We start from the raw sequence: 18,646 nt of genomic DNA, 5'->3' as shown, positions 1-18,646 counted from the left end.
CACCAGGCGATGGGTCTCTGTGCTGCTCCGCGAGCTCGCACCGCTCACCCAACGGCAGCCTTCAAACACCCGTTTCTATAGACATTGCCAGAATTCCCTAAGTCTCCTGCTGTGAAATTACAGCTTCGGAGCACGTCAGATTTATGTTCTTCCTACGCTGCTCGCTAGAAAATGCTTGGTTTTTCCTACATCTTTTGAAACGCCAGGCTATTAACAACAGGCGTTTTGCTTTTTCTCAGCTCCCTCCATCTCTCATGCTGGAGATTCCCAGTCACTGCCTTATGCTAGAGCACCTGGTACCAACGCTGCTTTAAACACCCTGATTTTGACCTAGAGAGACTTTCCTGGTGCATCATGAGTGCAGATTTAAACAAGATCAAAATAAAAAAAAAAATCTTATACAGAAAAAAAGAGGGTGCCCACACAGCAGTTTGCCAGTGTTTAAATTAAGACTCACCTCCCCTGAGTCTCAAGTCAACTATTAAGTGCAATGAACTGGGGCCAGGTTTAACACACTAACTTGGCTGCACCAGCTCGTTTCTCTTACCTCGGGCTGCACACCACAAACAAGTCCTCTGCAGAGCGTAAAAGTTTAAGTTCTGTGCCTCCCTCTGGTCTGCTCCCCCCTCTCAGGCAGCCCCTGAGCATGTTATTGTTGACCTCCCACTGCTCGGACAACCCGAGGATGCTTTTCAAGCTTCCAAAGGATGTATTCAGATATTACATATTTATCTCTGCTTTTATAAGTGGGAAAACTGCCTAGAAAAGTCAGTATTCTGGTTGCTGTCAAGAAAGCTATTAAATTCAGAAATGAGTATGGCACAGGGGAAAAGGGTGGGAGAGGAGAGAAGGAAATCAATAGTAGGAGCAAACAAACTCCAGTAAAACTCCTGAGCTCTGCAGCTTCAAAGATCCATCTTCAGCTTTACGAGCCAGTGCTGGACCACAACTATGGTCTGAGCAGCAAAAGAACTGTTCAAGAGTCTCATTTTCCAAGGGGACTTGATCCACATAGCTCTTTTGAAGTGACTATGTTTATTTCTCTCTCCACAAAGAAATCTGTCCTTCTCTTCTTCCGAACCTAATTCTATGGCTCCAAAGGTGAAAGGGAAAGAAAACAGGACCCAGACTTCCTAAGACTATGCAGGAAAGAAAAGGGGAAAAAAACAGATCTTAAAGAGAACAGACTTAAGTGTCAACACTCCTGTTTTGGCAAGCGTAACCATTCAACTCTTATAGCTAAATCAGCTCTTGCCTCAGCTCTTAATCTATTTTGCAATGTCAAACATCGATGCTACCAATGCTTTCTGCTGTATTAAAGGCCTGTAGAGAGCAAGGTACAATCAGCAAATGCTATGCCTTGGTAAGGTGCACGTAGAAAGTAAGGCAGGAGAACGGGATGAGCCTGAAGGAGTTCAGTCAACAGTCGTCAGCGTCCTCCCTGAACACGACTGATGATGCAGCAAGAAGCCGATGATCAGAGCGGTCTGGGGGAATTCCCCGTTGTTTGGGTGAGTCCGTTACCAGCACCAGTGAAGCAAGTTCCTGAATCCAGGGACGGTAAACATTAACCAACATCCTTCAGGAAAGCTGGTGTTGACAAGAAAGAAGTAGAAACCAACCGAATGGCACTACAAAGGGCAACTTGAGATGACTACCGGACACTTTCCTCTCCGCCTAAGGAGATCCAGGCCTTTCGCCACTTGGTGCATTACCACTGTTTTCCTCCTGCTTTTATTGACATCTCTGCAAAGAGCAGGTTTGGACCATGGCAATTTTCACAGTATGCTGCAAACTTCCAGCAGCTTATAATCAGTTTTGTGCACATACCACAGCGAGGCACAGAGCCTAAAGTGACCTCAAATACAGTTCCTCCTTCCTAAAACACCAGAGACGAACCGTGAGGTGTTAAAGAAAACATAGCAGATACGAGCTCAACAAGGCAGCACTAGTAAAATCCAATGAATAGCTAAAAGAGCAGTGTCAGGCTCCTGTGATGAACCACATAAGCTCAGAAATGAGAACTGTCAGATTTTAAGGTCAGGATGAATTATGACGGTCATCTCATCTGACCTCCTGCACAGCACAAGCCAGAGAGCCTCACCCAGCAATTCCTGCATCAATCCCACAAGTGCTGATTGAACTACCGCACATTTAGAAAAACTTGTAGCCTTGATTAAAAATATTTAAGTGGCAGAGAAGCACCATTAGAGCGTTACTATATCACCAGGTCTCGGAAGGACGAAACGTCCACCTCCTTTAATGTCCTAAAACAGACTTCAGGGTTACTCAAAACGGTGTTCTGGCTTCATCCTGGGTATGGCTGGATGCCAGTGCTCCTTTTTAAATCTTTTTCTATCCAACTTTTCTAACACTCAAAGCAGGTCAATGTCTAACTGTGCTGTCCTTCTGCACGCGTCAGATTTAGATTGCATATTCTCTTGCCACCTCCTGACCCACAATAAACAGTGAAGAATAATTGCCAAAATTTGAGCTCAGGCTAAAGGAGGTCACAGGTGCAACATGCAAAGCTGTGCAAAGGCTGAGCAGTCCATTAGGAGGAAAGAGGCAATACGTGAGCTACCTCCCACCCAAAGGGGAAGAAAAACCTCCTGCCTCACGGAGCACGGAGCAGGGCAGCGCCCAGTTCCACCGTTGTTCTACAGTTCTCTCCTTAGGAACACAGTTAAGAGGAACGCTTGGGCAAGACGGCTGCTGTGAAGCTTGTAAAGGACAAGGACTTTGTACCCTTCTGCTCCCCAGCCAGAGGCTGCTCTGGTTGTTCTTCAGTGCGTGTGTGAGGTTGCTGTGTTGGGCTTTTGGTTTTGTTGGTTTGTTTTGTGAGAACTGGAACAGTAATTCCTCACCACGGCCTGGCAAAAGGCCATTCCAGAAGGCAGAGACTGTTGAACAAGGGTGTTACCGATGGCTGAAGTTGAGAAACCCATTTTATTCTCCCCATCCCTAGAAAAAAACCTTACCATCGCAAATTATTTTTACCCCCTGCCCCCCAACAAAACTTAGTAGGAACCCACCTCGTGTAGTTGGCAGCATGTCTGAGAGCCCCTGCCAGGCAGTTACCATCTCTGGGTTCTTTTCCAGGTCTGCAAAGTTCTTCCACACTCTGATGGCACCATCATCTTGGGGAGCACAGAAAAAGAGAACGCCATGCAACGTCACTGCTGATGCAATTCATAATTACTTGTGCACAACAAAGGAAGAAGAGGAGCGGAACTGTAGTCATACAAACTCCCAAACTGAGTGCGTCACTTGAACTTAATCCTTTTTATCAGAGTTGTTTTTCCTCTCTAATCTTACATCCATGAAACCCAAAGCATTGTTCTACTGGGAACTGTTCCGGAAGAGCTTTTCTCCTTCCCTTGAATACCACCTGACATTAGATGTCGTTCCATTTCTTTGACCCATTCATTTTCTCCAGGATTTGTCTCTGTCATCCTTGCTATTGGTGCTGAGAGCCACAAAAGTACCCTACTAAATACAAAATACAACCCCACAGAAGAAGCTGAATCAAAGCCCAGCCCATCAGCAGCAAATCTTTCAAGAACATTGTGTATTTTTTCAATTTGTTCCCCATCTGTGAAACTTTTGTGCTGAGAATCAATAAATTGAAAGGAAAATGTCCTAAAGGCCCTCTCAGCTCCTCTTCCACCTCTCTTAATTATACCCAACCTGTACATTTCAGCATGAAGTTTGAAAAGCTATTGAAAACACTTAGACTGACAGGTTTAGAATGGTTCCTTGGGAGAGAAGCAGATCTTACTCACAGCTTTACAGACCAATGAATGGGAAAGAGCTCTTCATGCTACCTTACGTGATGCAACAGGGCATTCTAGGGAACCGTTTCCCCTGGGTGAGATACACGGACTAGAGAGAAACTCAGAACTATTTGAGAAGTTTAATGCTTAAAATAAGCTCTGCCTGCTCTAGACTTAAAACAGCACAAGTAAAAGAGTTTGATTTCTCACACTTTGGTTGCAGCACGATTTCCTTTTCAGCTCTGGACAGCAGCTTTTAACCAACTAAAATCACGTTGCCCGAGGTATTGTATAGGAGGAGGTTACCATGAACTTGCAATGATAGATGAAGACTCAGAATGGTGTAACAAATAAAGCTGTGATTGGAAGTGGTTTCAGCAAGTGTTTGCTTTGTTAGTCACCTGAAAACCTTTGCAGCACCTACTTAAGCAGTTAAGAGATTTCAGTAGTGCCAGAAACAACTTTCAGGTTTGATCCTGGAAATGCCTCCTCAGCTGAGACCAGGCAGGCCAGCCACAGGGGAGGGGAAGGGTCAGCTTGGTCCAGATTCATAGAGGGGAGAGCAAGAGGTCCAGAACAGCTCACGTGGACTTGAATTCTGTAAAGGTCCCCCAGTCCTGCCCTCATACATGGGAAAATTTGTTATTTACCTGTGGCAGTCAGCAGCAAGGAGCAGTCCTGTCCATTCAGGTACTCCATTGCTGTGATCCTGGTGTATCGAGGGTTGCCGTTGTGGAAATAGTCCAGCTTTTCCCCTTTCTCCCAGTCCCAAAAACTGGGGGAGGAAAAAATATCAAGTCAGTTCTTGGTTCTTTGTGCAAGCTGTAAAGAGATCTACTCATCACAGCAAAACTAAAAATTATATACATTGGATACCAATTCAATTTGTTTTTCTCCTTTGGTGTTCAGCATAATTTTATTAATAACATATGTCAACCTTCTGCGAAATAAATAGGATAAAAGCCCAATTGTAAGTAACTATTATAAATCTCTCAGGATTCACTTGCAGCCCTCTAACTCAGCACCTCCGGTAGAAAAGGACTCAGTGCAATGCTTACAACTCTGGCACTGAACTCTGGGAGGACTCTGCCCCCTCTCCCTGCTTGAAAGAGGGAAGGATGGCCACGGAGGGGAGCGGGGAAAAGAAAAGGAACAACACATGGCAGCGCTACCCCGCAATAATCCATACACGCTCTTTGACGTGCCGCCCTGAACCCATCCGCACGTGCTCCACGGCGGCAGGGCAGCAAGCGCTCTAGAGACCCAGGGAAACTCTTACCAGATGCTGTCTTTGTCGGCTACGGCGATGCAGGGCGTGAACGGGTGGAACTTCACCACGGAGGGGACACCTGGGTTCCTGTTGAGGAAGATCTGATCATCTAGCCGGGAGATCCCTGCGGGCGGACAGGAGGCAGCCGCGGCTCAGTGCCCGGGAACGTCCCGCCCAAGGGACGGGGCTTGGACCCCCCCAGCTTCCCAGCGCCACGTGCCACCACTCTCCTCCTCCTCCCCTCCCAGTTCTCACCAACAGACCCCTCAACACTTCCCTCCTTCAAGAACCTTCTCAGATCCCAGTTACCCGACAGCCCCGACTCCTCCATGCCGACTGTCTCGCGTCTTAAGGTACAAACTAAACATCGTGGGGACAAATCAGGGGGCCCTTTACTCTGGTAACTGAAGAGAACACAGCAAGCAAGCACTACCAAGCCCAGAGAAATACTGGTTTGACAGAAAAATTAACATTTTTTCAAAATAAAAAAATGAAAACACTTTTTTTCAACTTAAAATACAGTATTTCTTTTCAGTTTGTGGATTATTTATTTAACTTTCCAGTTCAGTTCTTTTAAATTTTAGGTTAATTTGCAAATGAAAAAATACATTTTCCACAGAGACATTAAAATGATGGTTAAAGACCTCTCCCATCTTTTCTTTAGAACAGTTTGCTATTCACAAACAGTTTTGGTACCCCTGACACTGCAATTTTTTGGCACAATATGAATACATCATACAAAACATAAGCCCAAGAGACATTTACTCAGTTCTAGTTTGCTTTAGAATGCATCCATTTAATCTGATTTTCATTAAAAGATTGCAAGTCTATTTTAATTCTTCTTAATATTTCAGATTTTCATTTTTTTTAATGAATACTGGCATTTTAGGCGCTCAGGTCAAGCAACCAAATATGAACACTGTTTAGAAAAAGATTTAACTTCAGGCAAGCATGAAAAATCCCCTTCTTTGTATTCAAAAAGATCTCCCAAGCCATCTCCTGGGCTCCAGTTTCATTTCTATATTACTCTGGTTTATGATACTCTGCAGTTTCATGACATTAAGCTACCCATTGTACTGACTCGAGCCCAGCAAACCTCCAGACAATGAGGTACACGCAGGAGGCTGAGCCTTGGGCAGTTCTTCATTCAGCAAATTATTATTTCCCACTCCGTGTGCCTCAGCGAGCAGCCCAGGAGAGGAACAGCCCCCACGCGTAGGGCTCTGCCCCTGGGAATGCTGCCGGGAGGATGCCGTGAGAAGAGCTCCCACAAATGCCGCTCCCCAGCCTCTCCTGTTCAAGGCACGCGAGCAGGAATAACGTAAGTATGCAAATTCCTGAGGGCACTTCATTGGGTTCTACTGTATTCAAATAAATTCCTGCGCTATAAGAATTCTAGCCCAACCGCTGCCTCGTAGAGGCATAAAGAGTCATAAATAAAAGCTGCAATAGCAGCTTTTTGGAGAGTACGCGCTAACGAAACACGAACCTGAGGCACGTTAGAGGGAAACGTGTAAGCACACATAAAGCCATACATACAAGTATTAAAAATATAATGGGATGTAAGGAGTAAGCAATCATTTACAGAGTTCAGCAGAGCAGGGAACGTGAAAGACATGGCTGAGATGTCTTCTGAGCATCCGGAGGACCCATCCAGCAGCTCGGCAGGGCTGGTTTGCCATGAGCGGCCGTCCAAACAGCGTCTGACGCACGTTAAACACTGCCTGAGCCTTCTTAGCCAGACTGCAGCTCTGAAGTTTATCCTACACTATTCTGCCTTCTATCCCTTTAAAAACTTAACATACAGTATCCATCCAAACTTTCAGGACAGGGAGGAAAAGCCCAAATGGTAAATCAATACCATCTGTTAAGGGCCTCTGAATTATCGATTTCATGCCGACTGCTCTGGCTCTTGTGGAGGTGCTGGCTGCGATCGGGTACACGGCTGAAGAGCTCCGCTGCTGCCCGTCAGCCGAGCGGGCTTGGGAGCCAACACTTGCATTGAAAATCGGATGCTCTGTCAATTCTTGTAAGTGGGGAAGCCTGCTCTCGTGGCAAGCTCTCTCCTCCTTCAAAGAAGTCATTACTCTTAGGCTCCTCCACCCCCGTGCGGGGCTCGACAGGTTAGCCAGCCTGGTGCTACGCTCCGGCTGAGCACTCCACTTGTGATCGACCATGTAATTTTCTAAGATAGCACTGTAGTTAAGTTTTCAAAGGGGAAGGCAGACATTTGACATCTAAAGTGGTCACCCCCCCGATCTGGCGAACAAAACCAGCAGCTGAGAACGGAAAGGTGAGCGACTATTAGCGAAACACCCTACCGCAGCATCGCCTCGCCTGCACGCGGTAGGGAGCACAGGCCCCTTTCAAGTTTGCGGGTCGGCATGGGGTCATTATTAATTGGGGTTTTGCAGTTCAGCATCCTGACTAAGCGCAGTGCTCGGAGCTCAAGGAAGCTGCCTGCAGCGTGGGCAAGAGGGAAATCACTCACCCTTCTGGATGATCTTCTGGGCTTGCTTCCTGACACGAGCATTGCGCAGAAACCGCCACTCTCTCTCCTTGCGAATCTGGCTCTCCAAGTCATGCTCTTCTGGGATCTTTCAGTACATCAGCATATTCACAATACAAAACAACAGTAACCATCAAAACTCTGTGAATTACCTTTGCAACACACACTCACACATGCATGTCATACTAAGCCATAAATTCTTTAGGGTCCCCAGCTTCAGCGGCAGTAAACGGAGGAGCTCATGGGACCTTACGTTATTAAATACTTTAGCATCTTTCTGATCTAAATCTTCCCCATTCTCTCTCATCTCTTCCCCTTTCCTTTTGCTGTCCTGTATTTTGTTTTGTCTAAGTTGTAGGCACTTCTCCAAAGCGGATGACGTGGGGTTTCTGAAGAGCCATGCACATTCAAACCACCCATCGCTGCAGCACACGCGACGGGCTGGTAGGAACCTCTTTCTACTGCACACACAGCTAACCCCGTCCCTTCCTAAACAACGCGAGCCCAATTTCAGTGCAATACAGATTACTCTGCCTAACACTTTTCAGCTGGAAAGCATCATGTAGCAATCCTGAGATTAAAGAGAGAGCACAGCTTTGATACAGAGAGAAAGCTCAGAACACATTAAAATCTTTCTTTCATTGCTAAAAGATGACTGCAGGCCAAAAAAGGCATTACGATATTTTCGAATCCCTGAGATGCTGAAGTTACCAACATCACATTTACTAGTAATGGCAACTGTTTTACTTTCCCATACCAGAATTGGTTGCAAGAAAATGATGTCCCCGTGTCATCTTGGTTTGATTACACACAAAGTTCCACCTGAAATTGGAGAGAGGCCCTGGAGCAGTATACAGCCACTCTACCTACTTTATTATATTTATTCACACCCCAGAGCTCCAGGCTTCGGCACACTGCCATGGTTTTCCTGCAAAATCTGTCCTCTGGCCAGAAGGCCAGTTCGGGATTCTGCACCAGCGCTACCGGCAGCTCCTGCCAGGGATTTGGTAAGTCAAGGTGCTGCTCCTCACTGGCAGAGATCACGGGTATTCGTACCCTTAGTCAAAGTACAGGATCAAAAGGAACAAACTCATATGGTCTCATCCCCAAAACTACTGCAGGAATTACATATGATGTGTCTTTTATTTACTGCTTAAAAAAATTATCCAAGACTAGACTGCTCTAGAAACATCCTTGGATCAGTTAAGGAGCTGCAGTACAGGACTCTAATCCAGCTTCTTTTGATGAACAAAACGATGGCTGTTCCCAAAGGAGTAAGTCTTGGAGAAAGGAGACATAAAAGATAAAGTCCTTTCGCTCCTTCCCCATTTCCCACAAATGCACTTTTTTCCCTGAATGAGAAAGTACTTAAATTGTCTGTCACTATTACATATACTGTCTTGAAAATGCACTATACCTTGGAAAACAACTATTACTAAGCTGAATTTCTGCTTCTTCAAAATAAATAAAAAATAAGAAACTTGCCCTCCACCTTTCCTCCCGGCAAAAAAAAAAAAAAAGCACTAGTATTTCAATTTTTCAAGAATACAACATCTATTACAAAGGCAATGACAAATGACCAATAATGTAAAGCAATAAACAAACCTAAGATAAAATACATCAAAGGAGATTTGAGAGCAGAGAGATTACACCTACACCTTAATGAAAATCCAGCTTCTCTGGGAATAAATTAAAGTAAGACCTAAAAGGCCAGGGGAAGAGAAGGGAACAAGCAGAATGGTAAGTTCTCCTACAGGCACTCAGCAGCTTTTACAGTTTAGGACCAAGAAATACACGGTTATGCAGTTGAGCAAAGCACTCTTCATTCCAGCAGATAAAAGAATATCAGATTAAAGGAGCTGCTGGGCTTTTTCAGGTCTGAAGAAAAATAACAACTCTTCCAAGGAGGCTGAGCAGGCAGTTGTTTTTATCATCTGATACCGGTAATAAAGATTCTTCCTATAACGAGATCTCTCAGGGTACGGTCCCTAGACACTACAGCATCACTAGACCACACGTGGCAAGACAAGCCCCCGACACGGCTGGAAGTACGCTTAGGGCAAGTGACTGTAGGGTGAAATACTCTGGCAAGAGGGAGGCAGCGTGCAGGCTGCCAGTCAAGAGGAACAGCGATGCAAAACGGCATGTACGCGGGCCAGTGCAGTCCCACCAAGCTCATCGAGACCAGCAAACACCCCTCCACCCATGCCACGCAGTGACTGCCCCTCCTCTCAAGCTCGCTGGGACGGCTTCTGCCTTGGCCACTGCTGAACAGCAGTGAATGGGTTTGGGTGGCAGAACTGGTCTTTCCATTCAAACCCCCACTTGCCTGGTGTGTCCTGCATACCACCTGCAAGCGGAGGAGCAGACGGCAAAAGGGACTGAGCAAGAAACCAAGACAGAAGTATGGCCAGCACCACCTATAGCTTGTCACCGATGGGATGACAAGTCTCTGGGGAAGTTCTGGCAGGCTGGCTTGTGAGAAATCTCCAATACCGCTTGTTAGGTTGAAACTGTGTATATTGATTGCTTTGGAGACAATAAACCGCCAAATGTCCTACCATCAGAGGTCCAACCACTAACAACCCAAAGCCCACACGCACCTGAGATCCTTTCAGAAATGCATGTGAAGACCTGCACGATGAACGCAGCCAGAGTGCAAGATTTTATTGTAAAAAGAGTACAACTCCTCCTCCCCAACAACGCCAAAGCATTTATTTTTGAAAACGCCCATACAGATCCTTTCAAAACGGTGTGCAACCATGCGCTGCTTGCACGGTACCACTGACCCATCGGCGGACATCCCCGAGAGGCTGCAGCGTGCAGGCCAAGCTCTCTGATGGGAACTGTGCTCACAGAGAGCGGGCTGCTGCAGCGCGCTTTCCGAGGTGTGGAGGATGCAGGTGCTTGTCTCTGTCCACCCGTGCTGGTTCCTGCACCTCCTCCTTTCGAGGCTGCCTGCAGGCAGGGCCAGCTCCACCCCGAGGGTATTCACACACCCACTGCACGTCCCTTCTCCTCATTGAAACCTCATCTTCTTTTTGCACGGTCTCTGGAGCACGTTTACTGTCCTTTCAACTGTAGCATTCTGCTGCATCCTTGAGTCCTGCATTTATCTGCAGGTCCTTAAAAAAAGGAATGAAAATGGTTATTATCATTTCCTTAGGTAGAGAGTAAAGGCATCTTTACTGCCTGCTACTTAAGGCTTTCCTCTCTGCTGTCTGGACAGAATTGACAATGACAAAATCCTTCTATGTCTTGTTAGATGTGATCTCTGATTGCTTTGACCGTTCTGGAGACAACACTTGTGCTGGGTGATATAACAGTGATCTGTGCTATGCCAGGTCAGCAAAAGTGTTTTTCATAGAAACCAAACATACCCTGTCTCTGCTACTGCACACAGCTCCCTCCCGCAGGTACCCTGAACCCCAGGGCAGGGCAGCAGTCAAAGCTGACTCTCTAGATATACCAGGAAAACATTAGGGAGAGATTATTTCACTACCTCAGATCCCCAGCACGTTACTGAGATCCATTGCACGAGTAAGGCATCAACTGATGAGGGGAGAGAAGGGCCCTGCCTCCATTTTCCTGCATGGAATCCTATCTAATCAGTCGCTTTTTGTTTCAGTTCTCCTGTTTGCATCTGCACTGCTGGTGTGCTGCTTGAACGTGACAAACCTGAAAGCCGGACACCATCCCCAGCAAAAGCCCTTCCTCCCCCAGAACAGCCAAGAACAGATGATGTCTTTACCTGGCCTGTTCTGCTTTGGGTGCCCGAGCATCTTCCTGCAGCACCTGCAATGCACATATGCTCTAGGGCGGCCTCTGCTTCCACAATCATCTGTTTGCCATCTTTGTCTTCCTCGTCTTCCTCTGAAGACATGAGCGAAGGGGAGTCCCAGACGCTCGCCCAGAGGATCGCTATGTTGAGAAGGAGTTATATCCATCGATGCAATCCAGCTCCTTGCAGTAGGAGAACACTAAGGGCATATGTTAAAGTCTTGGCTTTGGTACAGTTGACTCAACCAACCATATTCTCTGTGCCAAAGGCTCTGCAGACGGGGGATGTCATCACCTTGGAATTGGTAAGGGAGGTTCCTGCAAAGATGCTTCCGCTAGGATCTGTGTGTGTCCAAGAGCTTCCCCCAGGTCCAGCTGGGATCACAGCTGAAAATGCCCAAAATATACTCGCTGAGCGCTAGATACTTACTTCAGGTGGCTCCACTTCTGATCCAGACTCTGGGTCTCACCAGTCCCAGTGTCATCATTAAGCTGATCGATGCTGGTTGGAATTTGGTGAACAGGCAAGTTAAAAAGAGAAAGTAACAGGGCCTGAGCTGGCATAGAAAAACCTGGCACGATTCTGCGATACTGTAGGAAGGTCACGGAGCTTTGAGAGAAGAACGGCAAGAATAATGCAGAAAAATCTCTGTGGGTCCTTCCAAAGTGTTATCAGAGAGTAAATGTACAATACCCTTAACGAAATAAACTCTGTCGAACTCAACTTATCCTTAAAAAGTGTTACAAATAAGCGTAAACTAGCAGAGATGCTCTATACTAGTTCAGTTAAGCATGACACAGGCAATTAGCGTACCCTTGCTAAACAGGCAAGGTTTTGACTGACTGAACAGAAAGAGGCAGAGCATGCAGGAAAAATACAATCCTTTCCTCCCATGCCCATCCGCCTGCGGAACAGAGCTGTATGGACGATCTTGTCAGGAGGTGCAATAATCTATGAAAATATGAACCCCACAGAACGTATCACGAGGGAAATTCTGCCGACCAACAAGCACGGGAGTACGTCAGGACGGGTGCGTAGCAGAGAGCCGTGACCTCTAGCCCAGCTGCTGCTGGCTGGAAAACCAGAAATTATTATTCAAAAAACTAACTATTTAGGCTCATCATTCATGTCTTTGTCTCCTGCCCAGCCAGCTCCCATTTAAGCATCAGAAAGTCATTTTAGTAAACAGCAGCCCGGTTTTGGCTGTTGCTCAGCTCTCCTCCAAGCAGAGCTCCCGGAGGTACGTGGGAGTCACAAACAGTGCTGCATGAAGAGGATCACGACAGGCCACCGATTCCTAGCATCTCTGAGCCTCCACTCAGACAGAAACCAATTACGATTCTGAAACCTCCCACTAAGCAGTGTCATTTGAAAGCCAACGAAGTTTTCCTCCTTTAACACTTTGTCTCTCCCTCTCGACATGGAAGTCAGCGTTTGGAGGGGAGCAGGGAAGATTCAGCAGACGGCTCCAGTAGTAAATACAGTTTTTCCCTGGTTAACGTTACTGCAGCAATTGCACGGAAGGCTCACTTCTCTACCAGGACTTTGAACAACAGCCAAGACACAGTGCTGAAGTTAAGGCAGGGATTTATCAGGAAGGATTTCTTATGTAATTCTCACCTTCCAGGATCCTTACCAGCTCCTGCCTGCATGTTCTGCCAGTCCTGGAAATAACAGATGCTGGCTCCCGCTCTCCTTGACTCAGGGCTTCCTGACAGCTGGCAACAAGGCTTTCCTGTGCCTCTCAGTCCAAGACCGCCTGGGGTTAGCAGAACAGCCTTTTGCCACAAGAGTTTTCAGGAAGAGGAAAGTCTTTTGTAGAGATCAGAGCTAGGGTACGTATCTGTTTTTCCTGGCACACTGAGAATTCACAATGCAGTATTTTCTTTCTCCATTTATTTGATTAGATAATCGATAAATCAAATTCGGTATGATGGCTTGAAACTGAGCCAGTGATTTACACTGGAAATTAATCCCTCAATCTTTCCACTGAAAGCATTCTCAGAGCAAGGTCTATGAAGCAAAACTAAATTCATAAATTAAATATGACTAAGATGCACTCACAGTCATTTTATGTTTATTCATTACAGGAATAGTTGTCTTGTCTTTCCCTGTTTATGATGGTAGGCTGCACCTCCAAATGAAGTATTGGAATTAAACATCAGTGTCATCTTTCTCCATCAGTACTCGGTAGACTTTGCTCTTTGCCTTTTTCATGAGGCTGAAGTTCCCAAAAGACAGCAGCCACCAGCCAGGGCTGTTTGTTGCTTGTTGCTGCAGGAACAGCGATTCCAGGAAAGGAGCGCTCTGCAGGAACTCAGCCAACACCCGAGTTTCTGGACGGCCAGTCCTGCCTGATTACACAAGCAGCAATCGAGAAACACCAAAGAAAGTTCTCGTAGAGGGACTTCTCCCCGTCCCTTGCACGCGCACCACCCACTCCAATTACAAAGATACATAATTCCCTGTTAGTACAGCGTAACATGCAAGTTTTTCTGCAGAAACCCTCTGCTTGGCCTTTTAAAGCTGCTTTACAGAAGTAATGGGGAAATCAATTCTCCTTGTTTTATTAGAAAACACAGTTTTGTCTTGCTCAAATTTTACCTAAAACATCGTTGTTGAAGACAGTCCGTGCTCAGAAAAGTCAACCCCAGTCAGTGAGTATTTCCAAATGAAAACACTTAGGAAACTATTAAAAGAACGGTTGCTGTCATACACGATACTACTCCTGCTATGCTAGTAAAAGCTGAGGAGACAGCCCAGTGCACACGTGGTACGCACAGGGGGGTAAGTCTGCAGCACCTTAATTCTCACGGTGAGACACTGAACACTCTGGGACTCACCGGGGTGCAGGGGAGCCCTCAATTTCCATGACTCCCCCTCCCTGGCTTCTATGAATTAGTACAGGAATGCTCCATATTTTTTCTTTCCTCCCCTAAAGTAATTTACTTTATGCACACGAAGTATGAAACCCATACACACACACACACAGCCCCCCATCTACACACTGAACCTGCCTTTGAATGGCTGTCTACCATGATTTATTTTATTAATAAAGACACCCCTCTTCACTGGGAAAAGCTTTCCTTAGAAAGTAGACAAATGTTTTTAATAAGAACTAAGAGATGAAACATCCTCCTCCTCCTCCTCTTGTGCTCTCTTCTGGACTTGAATCAAGACACTGAAACTCATCTTGATGAGAGAAAACCCCGGTTTAAAGCTTGACCAAGCAACCAAGCCCCACAGGCCAGACGAATGTCCTAATGAATTATTCTGCTAATGATATCAGAAGAAAGTTAATTTCACTAGGAGCTGAGGAAGTGTCAGGCAATCACTTCACCATCTAGTCTTTCCTCCTGGTGATTCTCTAAAGAAATCAAAGCTACACAGAAACTGGCTGCCATGTAACTAGTTTTCTGATATCCTTAAACTTGGGGGCAATTACCTCACCTCATCACCAACAATTTAACATGCCTGAAGAGCGGAAGGAGCGGTGACGGATGGCTCAGTGGCAATTCTTCAATAAGAGAGTGCATAAAATGTATAATTTCTTCATTTTTAAGATTTAAATATCAGTGGTTGCATATAAACATCCGTTGTGGAGTTGCTCAGGTAATGGCATTAATACAGACTGTGCATTATTATTCACAGAAATTGCAATACCTCCAAGAAATGAACCTGCAAGTTCCGTTACAGTTTGTGCTGCTTGACTCCCAAGGTACCTGGAGGCTTGCCTTACCGTGTTTGCTTATAATAAGGCGAGATTTACTGCTTGTTCTTATTTCATACTTAAAATTGAAACCTGATCTTTGGCTAAAAGATTCTGGGAATTTAACAGTTTCTCTTTCCAGTCGCTGACCATCTCTGCCCATCTCTTAAGAGCTCTGGGGTTCTTTTTCCTAGAACAAGGCCTCAGTGTACCTCTCACTTCACACAAAGCCAACTTCGTTACCAGAACACACTCACTTCTAAAGACATCTCAATGGAGATTTGCCATTACCACCCTCACTCTTTGCCATAATAGAACTTTTTTTTTTTTTTTTGAAACTTTAAAGAACAACAACGATGCTTCCAAAGTTTCCCCCAGGCAGTCACGCGGACGTCCAGCCACTATCACTTTCTCCTTTCTAAGTTAAAGGCGTCTACCCAGGGTGCCCGTAAGCAGAGCACGGCTCAGAAGTCACACTAGGGAACAGAGTCAAGCAGAGGGTACGCTCTGCTGCCACGGGGATTACGTGGGCTTCACTCAGGGCGGCAGCCTCCACCATTTACCTGCTTGTTTTAGCACCATGACAGCCAGAAAATTCAGCTAGAATGTCAGAAAGAAAACAGCACCTCTCCTTATCCAGCCTCTCGCAGCCCTTTCTGGAATAGAGGGCCTTCCTCACTCCACTTTTTAATATAAAAAATTAATTCATTTTTACTTTAATACATTTTAAATATACAGACAAGCACAACACTTACAATGAAATAACTCTGCAATGCAAACTGCAAGTGCGCAAAACTGGTGGATCCGGACCAACTACAGAACCTCTCCTCATTTTGACATTCTGTCTTGAACGTGCCCCATGGGGTGCAGGGCTTTTGTTCTGGGTTCTTTCCCTAGTAATACCCCACTGTCTCGTCCGACACTAATTCTTCTCCTCCCTCTCATGATTTCTTCCCTCTTACTTTACAAGTACGGTGGTGACGCAGCTCCCCAGAGCAGCACGATGCAAGTAAAGTCCATTCCTTTCCCTCCCCAGACTGAAGGGAAAGGAAGGCAAAACGAACAGAGAAAGCGCCTAGCCTGCGCTCAGGACATCAGCGCTTTTCAAGAGCTGCGGTGCCGTGATTCAGCAAGCATGCACAGAGATAACGAAGTATTACCTTCATGACTGGCTGAGCAAAATACTTCGCGCTCCAGTCACAAAACCCCGTCTGCACTGTGGCCGAAATGAAACTTTTGTGTCCAACGGTATCATCGGCATCGTCAGTAGTCTGTCCAGAAAGAGAACAGGATGTTAACCCGTGTCCCTCCCATTCACGTGAGCAAGATGCATACACAGTAACACCCACATTGCCTTCAACACATCACCGGGCAGAAAAAAACTCAAACACATTGCCAAGGATATGAAGTTTTTTACATCTAGCTTTAAGATCACTGTCATTACACATTAACTCTTTGGAAATGCGCAAATTCCCTCATCTGCACAGCACAAGACATAATCAGGCTACCGTATGAATCAGGGCTGAAGCATCAGTGTATCATCAAAATGAAGTCCCAGGATGAGTTTTCTCACCGTCTCCCAAGCATCTGGCATGAGAGACAGCGGAGCAGTGAAGATGATTCAGGATAAAGCGCAGCCAGACACAGCTTCAGATCAAGGCATATACGCATTGAGTATCTCTTTCGAAGCACAAGACATCCAAAAAGAAAATGGAAAGACCACTCCGCTCAACCACATTTCATCCATTTTTTCAGAAATATGATCCAGGCTAGTGCTGCCATCCCCATGAGAAGTGAAGGTGTTCCTGCTAAGGCTTCAACATTTTTTTTTCGTAATCACACAGAAGAATGGACTCTCCACCTCCGGTAGCTTCTGTGAGATCGCTCATTAAAGAAAGGCAGAAATGCCAATTTAAGCAGAGAGCAGTTACTTCTCAGTAGTCAGAACATCCGAACGCTGTGCCGTCCTCCTGTCCTGCGGACTGCAATGCACACACCTCACCGCTTCAGATGGGAGAATCCTTCCTTTTTACAGGACCAGGAGAGAGAAAGGGAGGGTCAACGTCCTCCCCCCTCACGCTCTGTGCATGAGCACAGACAGCAGAGCACACCTGCTGCCTTCACAGTTTCCTCCCATCCATGGAGCCAGCACCAGAAAAATCCTGGAAATGCGCTGAAGTAGAGGGAGAGGTAGACACAGAACTATCGCCAGATGCCTGAATCCTGAAGAACACTGACCACTGATAAGTAATAGTCTCCATCTTCAAGTGACGGCCACAAGCATGTCCAAGTGTGCTTGGACTCAACCATATTCATCCGACATGACTCATCTGAAGGTGACATTCAGAATCCTTTGTGCATACTAAAATCCGACTGGTTGCTCTACTTGGCACCACATCAGTCCTTCACGCTTCTGTAAATGGAAAAATGCCTGGTACCTGATGACCGTCTTTAGAATGCTAAAATGTACGCAAAACCCCTGTTGGCTTGCTTGCATGCCGAAAAGAGGAGTCGCTGCCGTTCCTCCCAGAGGTCCTCCCAGCTCTTAACTGATCAGCTCCCTTCCAGCAGGGCGACCTGTAACGAGCTTTGGTCTTCCTAGCAATAGGCTGGGCTCACATCCTCCCTTATGCACAGCAAAGAGGGGCTGCCAAGCGTGGAGTGCGTACGGGGTGGTGGAAAGAAGGTGAATATTCCGGTGCAGAAGCACCTATCAGTCTCTCGAGAGGAATGCCAGTTTGTACGTTAAAGGAAGAGGAATCCCCCCTTTTTCCTCCTTGGTCCCTGCTTTGCTGAGGTTGGAGAAAAAGCATCTGAGGGTCACAGATCTGACTCTGCATTATCACTCAGGCAGAAAAATGTTTATGAAAGAATAAGCAACCAACTCTGATTAAACACTTCTTAGTACCAGAAGTGAATAATGCCCTATCAAAAGCTATAAAACAAAATTTGTCCTGAAGAAAAAAAAAATCAATCAATTTTTATTTTACCGGTTAGCAGAAGCTAGAAGCAAACAAGAGATACGTAGAAATAAAACACAAAGAACAGAATGCGTAACAAAACCCAGTGGAGCAGGGAAGCACTCAGGTCTGAAAGGCACGTCTCTTTACCTGTTCTGGCCCTTTGTCAAACATTTTTCTTGTCCTGGGGAACTGGTGGGAGTGGGGAGTATACTGAACCCCCATGTTGCCGACATTGGCAGGTCTTACAGATGGGATGTCCCGACTGACTGGCTGTTTTGTCACGTCATTTGTCAGGCTGGAGCTGCTTGTACTAGTGGTTGGAGGTGACCCTCTAAAGATCAAAAAAGAGGGAAAGGATTTAGGTATCACTGGACACGAGACTCTTGCATGTGAATTACGTTACTTTTACTTTGTTTCTTATAAGATTTATACTTCACTGCTGTGCTTCCTCTACAAAAACAAAGCAGAACACCACAATTCCCCCATCGCCTCCAAAAGACATACAAACCCCAAAACAAGAGCGAACCTTGACTGCACCAAGTCCAGACTGAGGATAAGAAAATCAACATTTTGGGAACCAGCAGGTCCAACAGTCACACCCCCACAGCTCGCTATGTCTGACCTAAGGCACAGCGACT

General features: G+C 46.0%; 1 protein-coding gene across 5 annotated transcripts in view; it reads right to left on the bottom strand.

The window, feature by feature from the left end:
- Positions 1-18,646, bottom strand: part of RPTOR (regulatory associated protein of MTOR complex 1) — a 164,049-nt gene that overhangs the window by 20,180 nt on the left and 125,223 nt on the right. For all 5 annotated transcript variants that reach the window (XM_072880878.1, XM_072880879.1, XM_072880880.1 and 2 more), the window contains 6 exons: positions 18,156-18,339; positions 16,206-16,316; positions 7,538-7,643; positions 5,056-5,170; positions 4,427-4,551; positions 3,036-3,140 (listed from right to left, as the gene is read on the bottom strand). In XM_072880878.1, coding sequence (XP_072736979.1) covers positions 3,036-3,140; positions 4,427-4,551; positions 5,056-5,170; positions 7,538-7,643; positions 16,206-16,316; positions 18,156-18,339 — 746 coding nt within the window. The remainder of the gene's footprint in view (positions 1-3,035; positions 3,141-4,426; positions 4,552-5,055; positions 5,171-7,537; positions 7,644-16,205; positions 16,317-18,155; positions 18,340-18,646) is intronic.

Source organism: Ciconia boyciana, chromosome 16 (assembly GCF_034638445.1).
Source record: "Ciconia boyciana chromosome 16, ASM3463844v1, whole genome shotgun sequence".
Classification (NCBI taxonomy): domain Eukaryota; kingdom Metazoa; phylum Chordata; class Aves; order Ciconiiformes; family Ciconiidae; genus Ciconia; species Ciconia boyciana.
The sequence above is the reverse complement of the archived record's forward strand: the minus strand, read 5'-3'. Positions and strand labels throughout refer to the sequence as shown.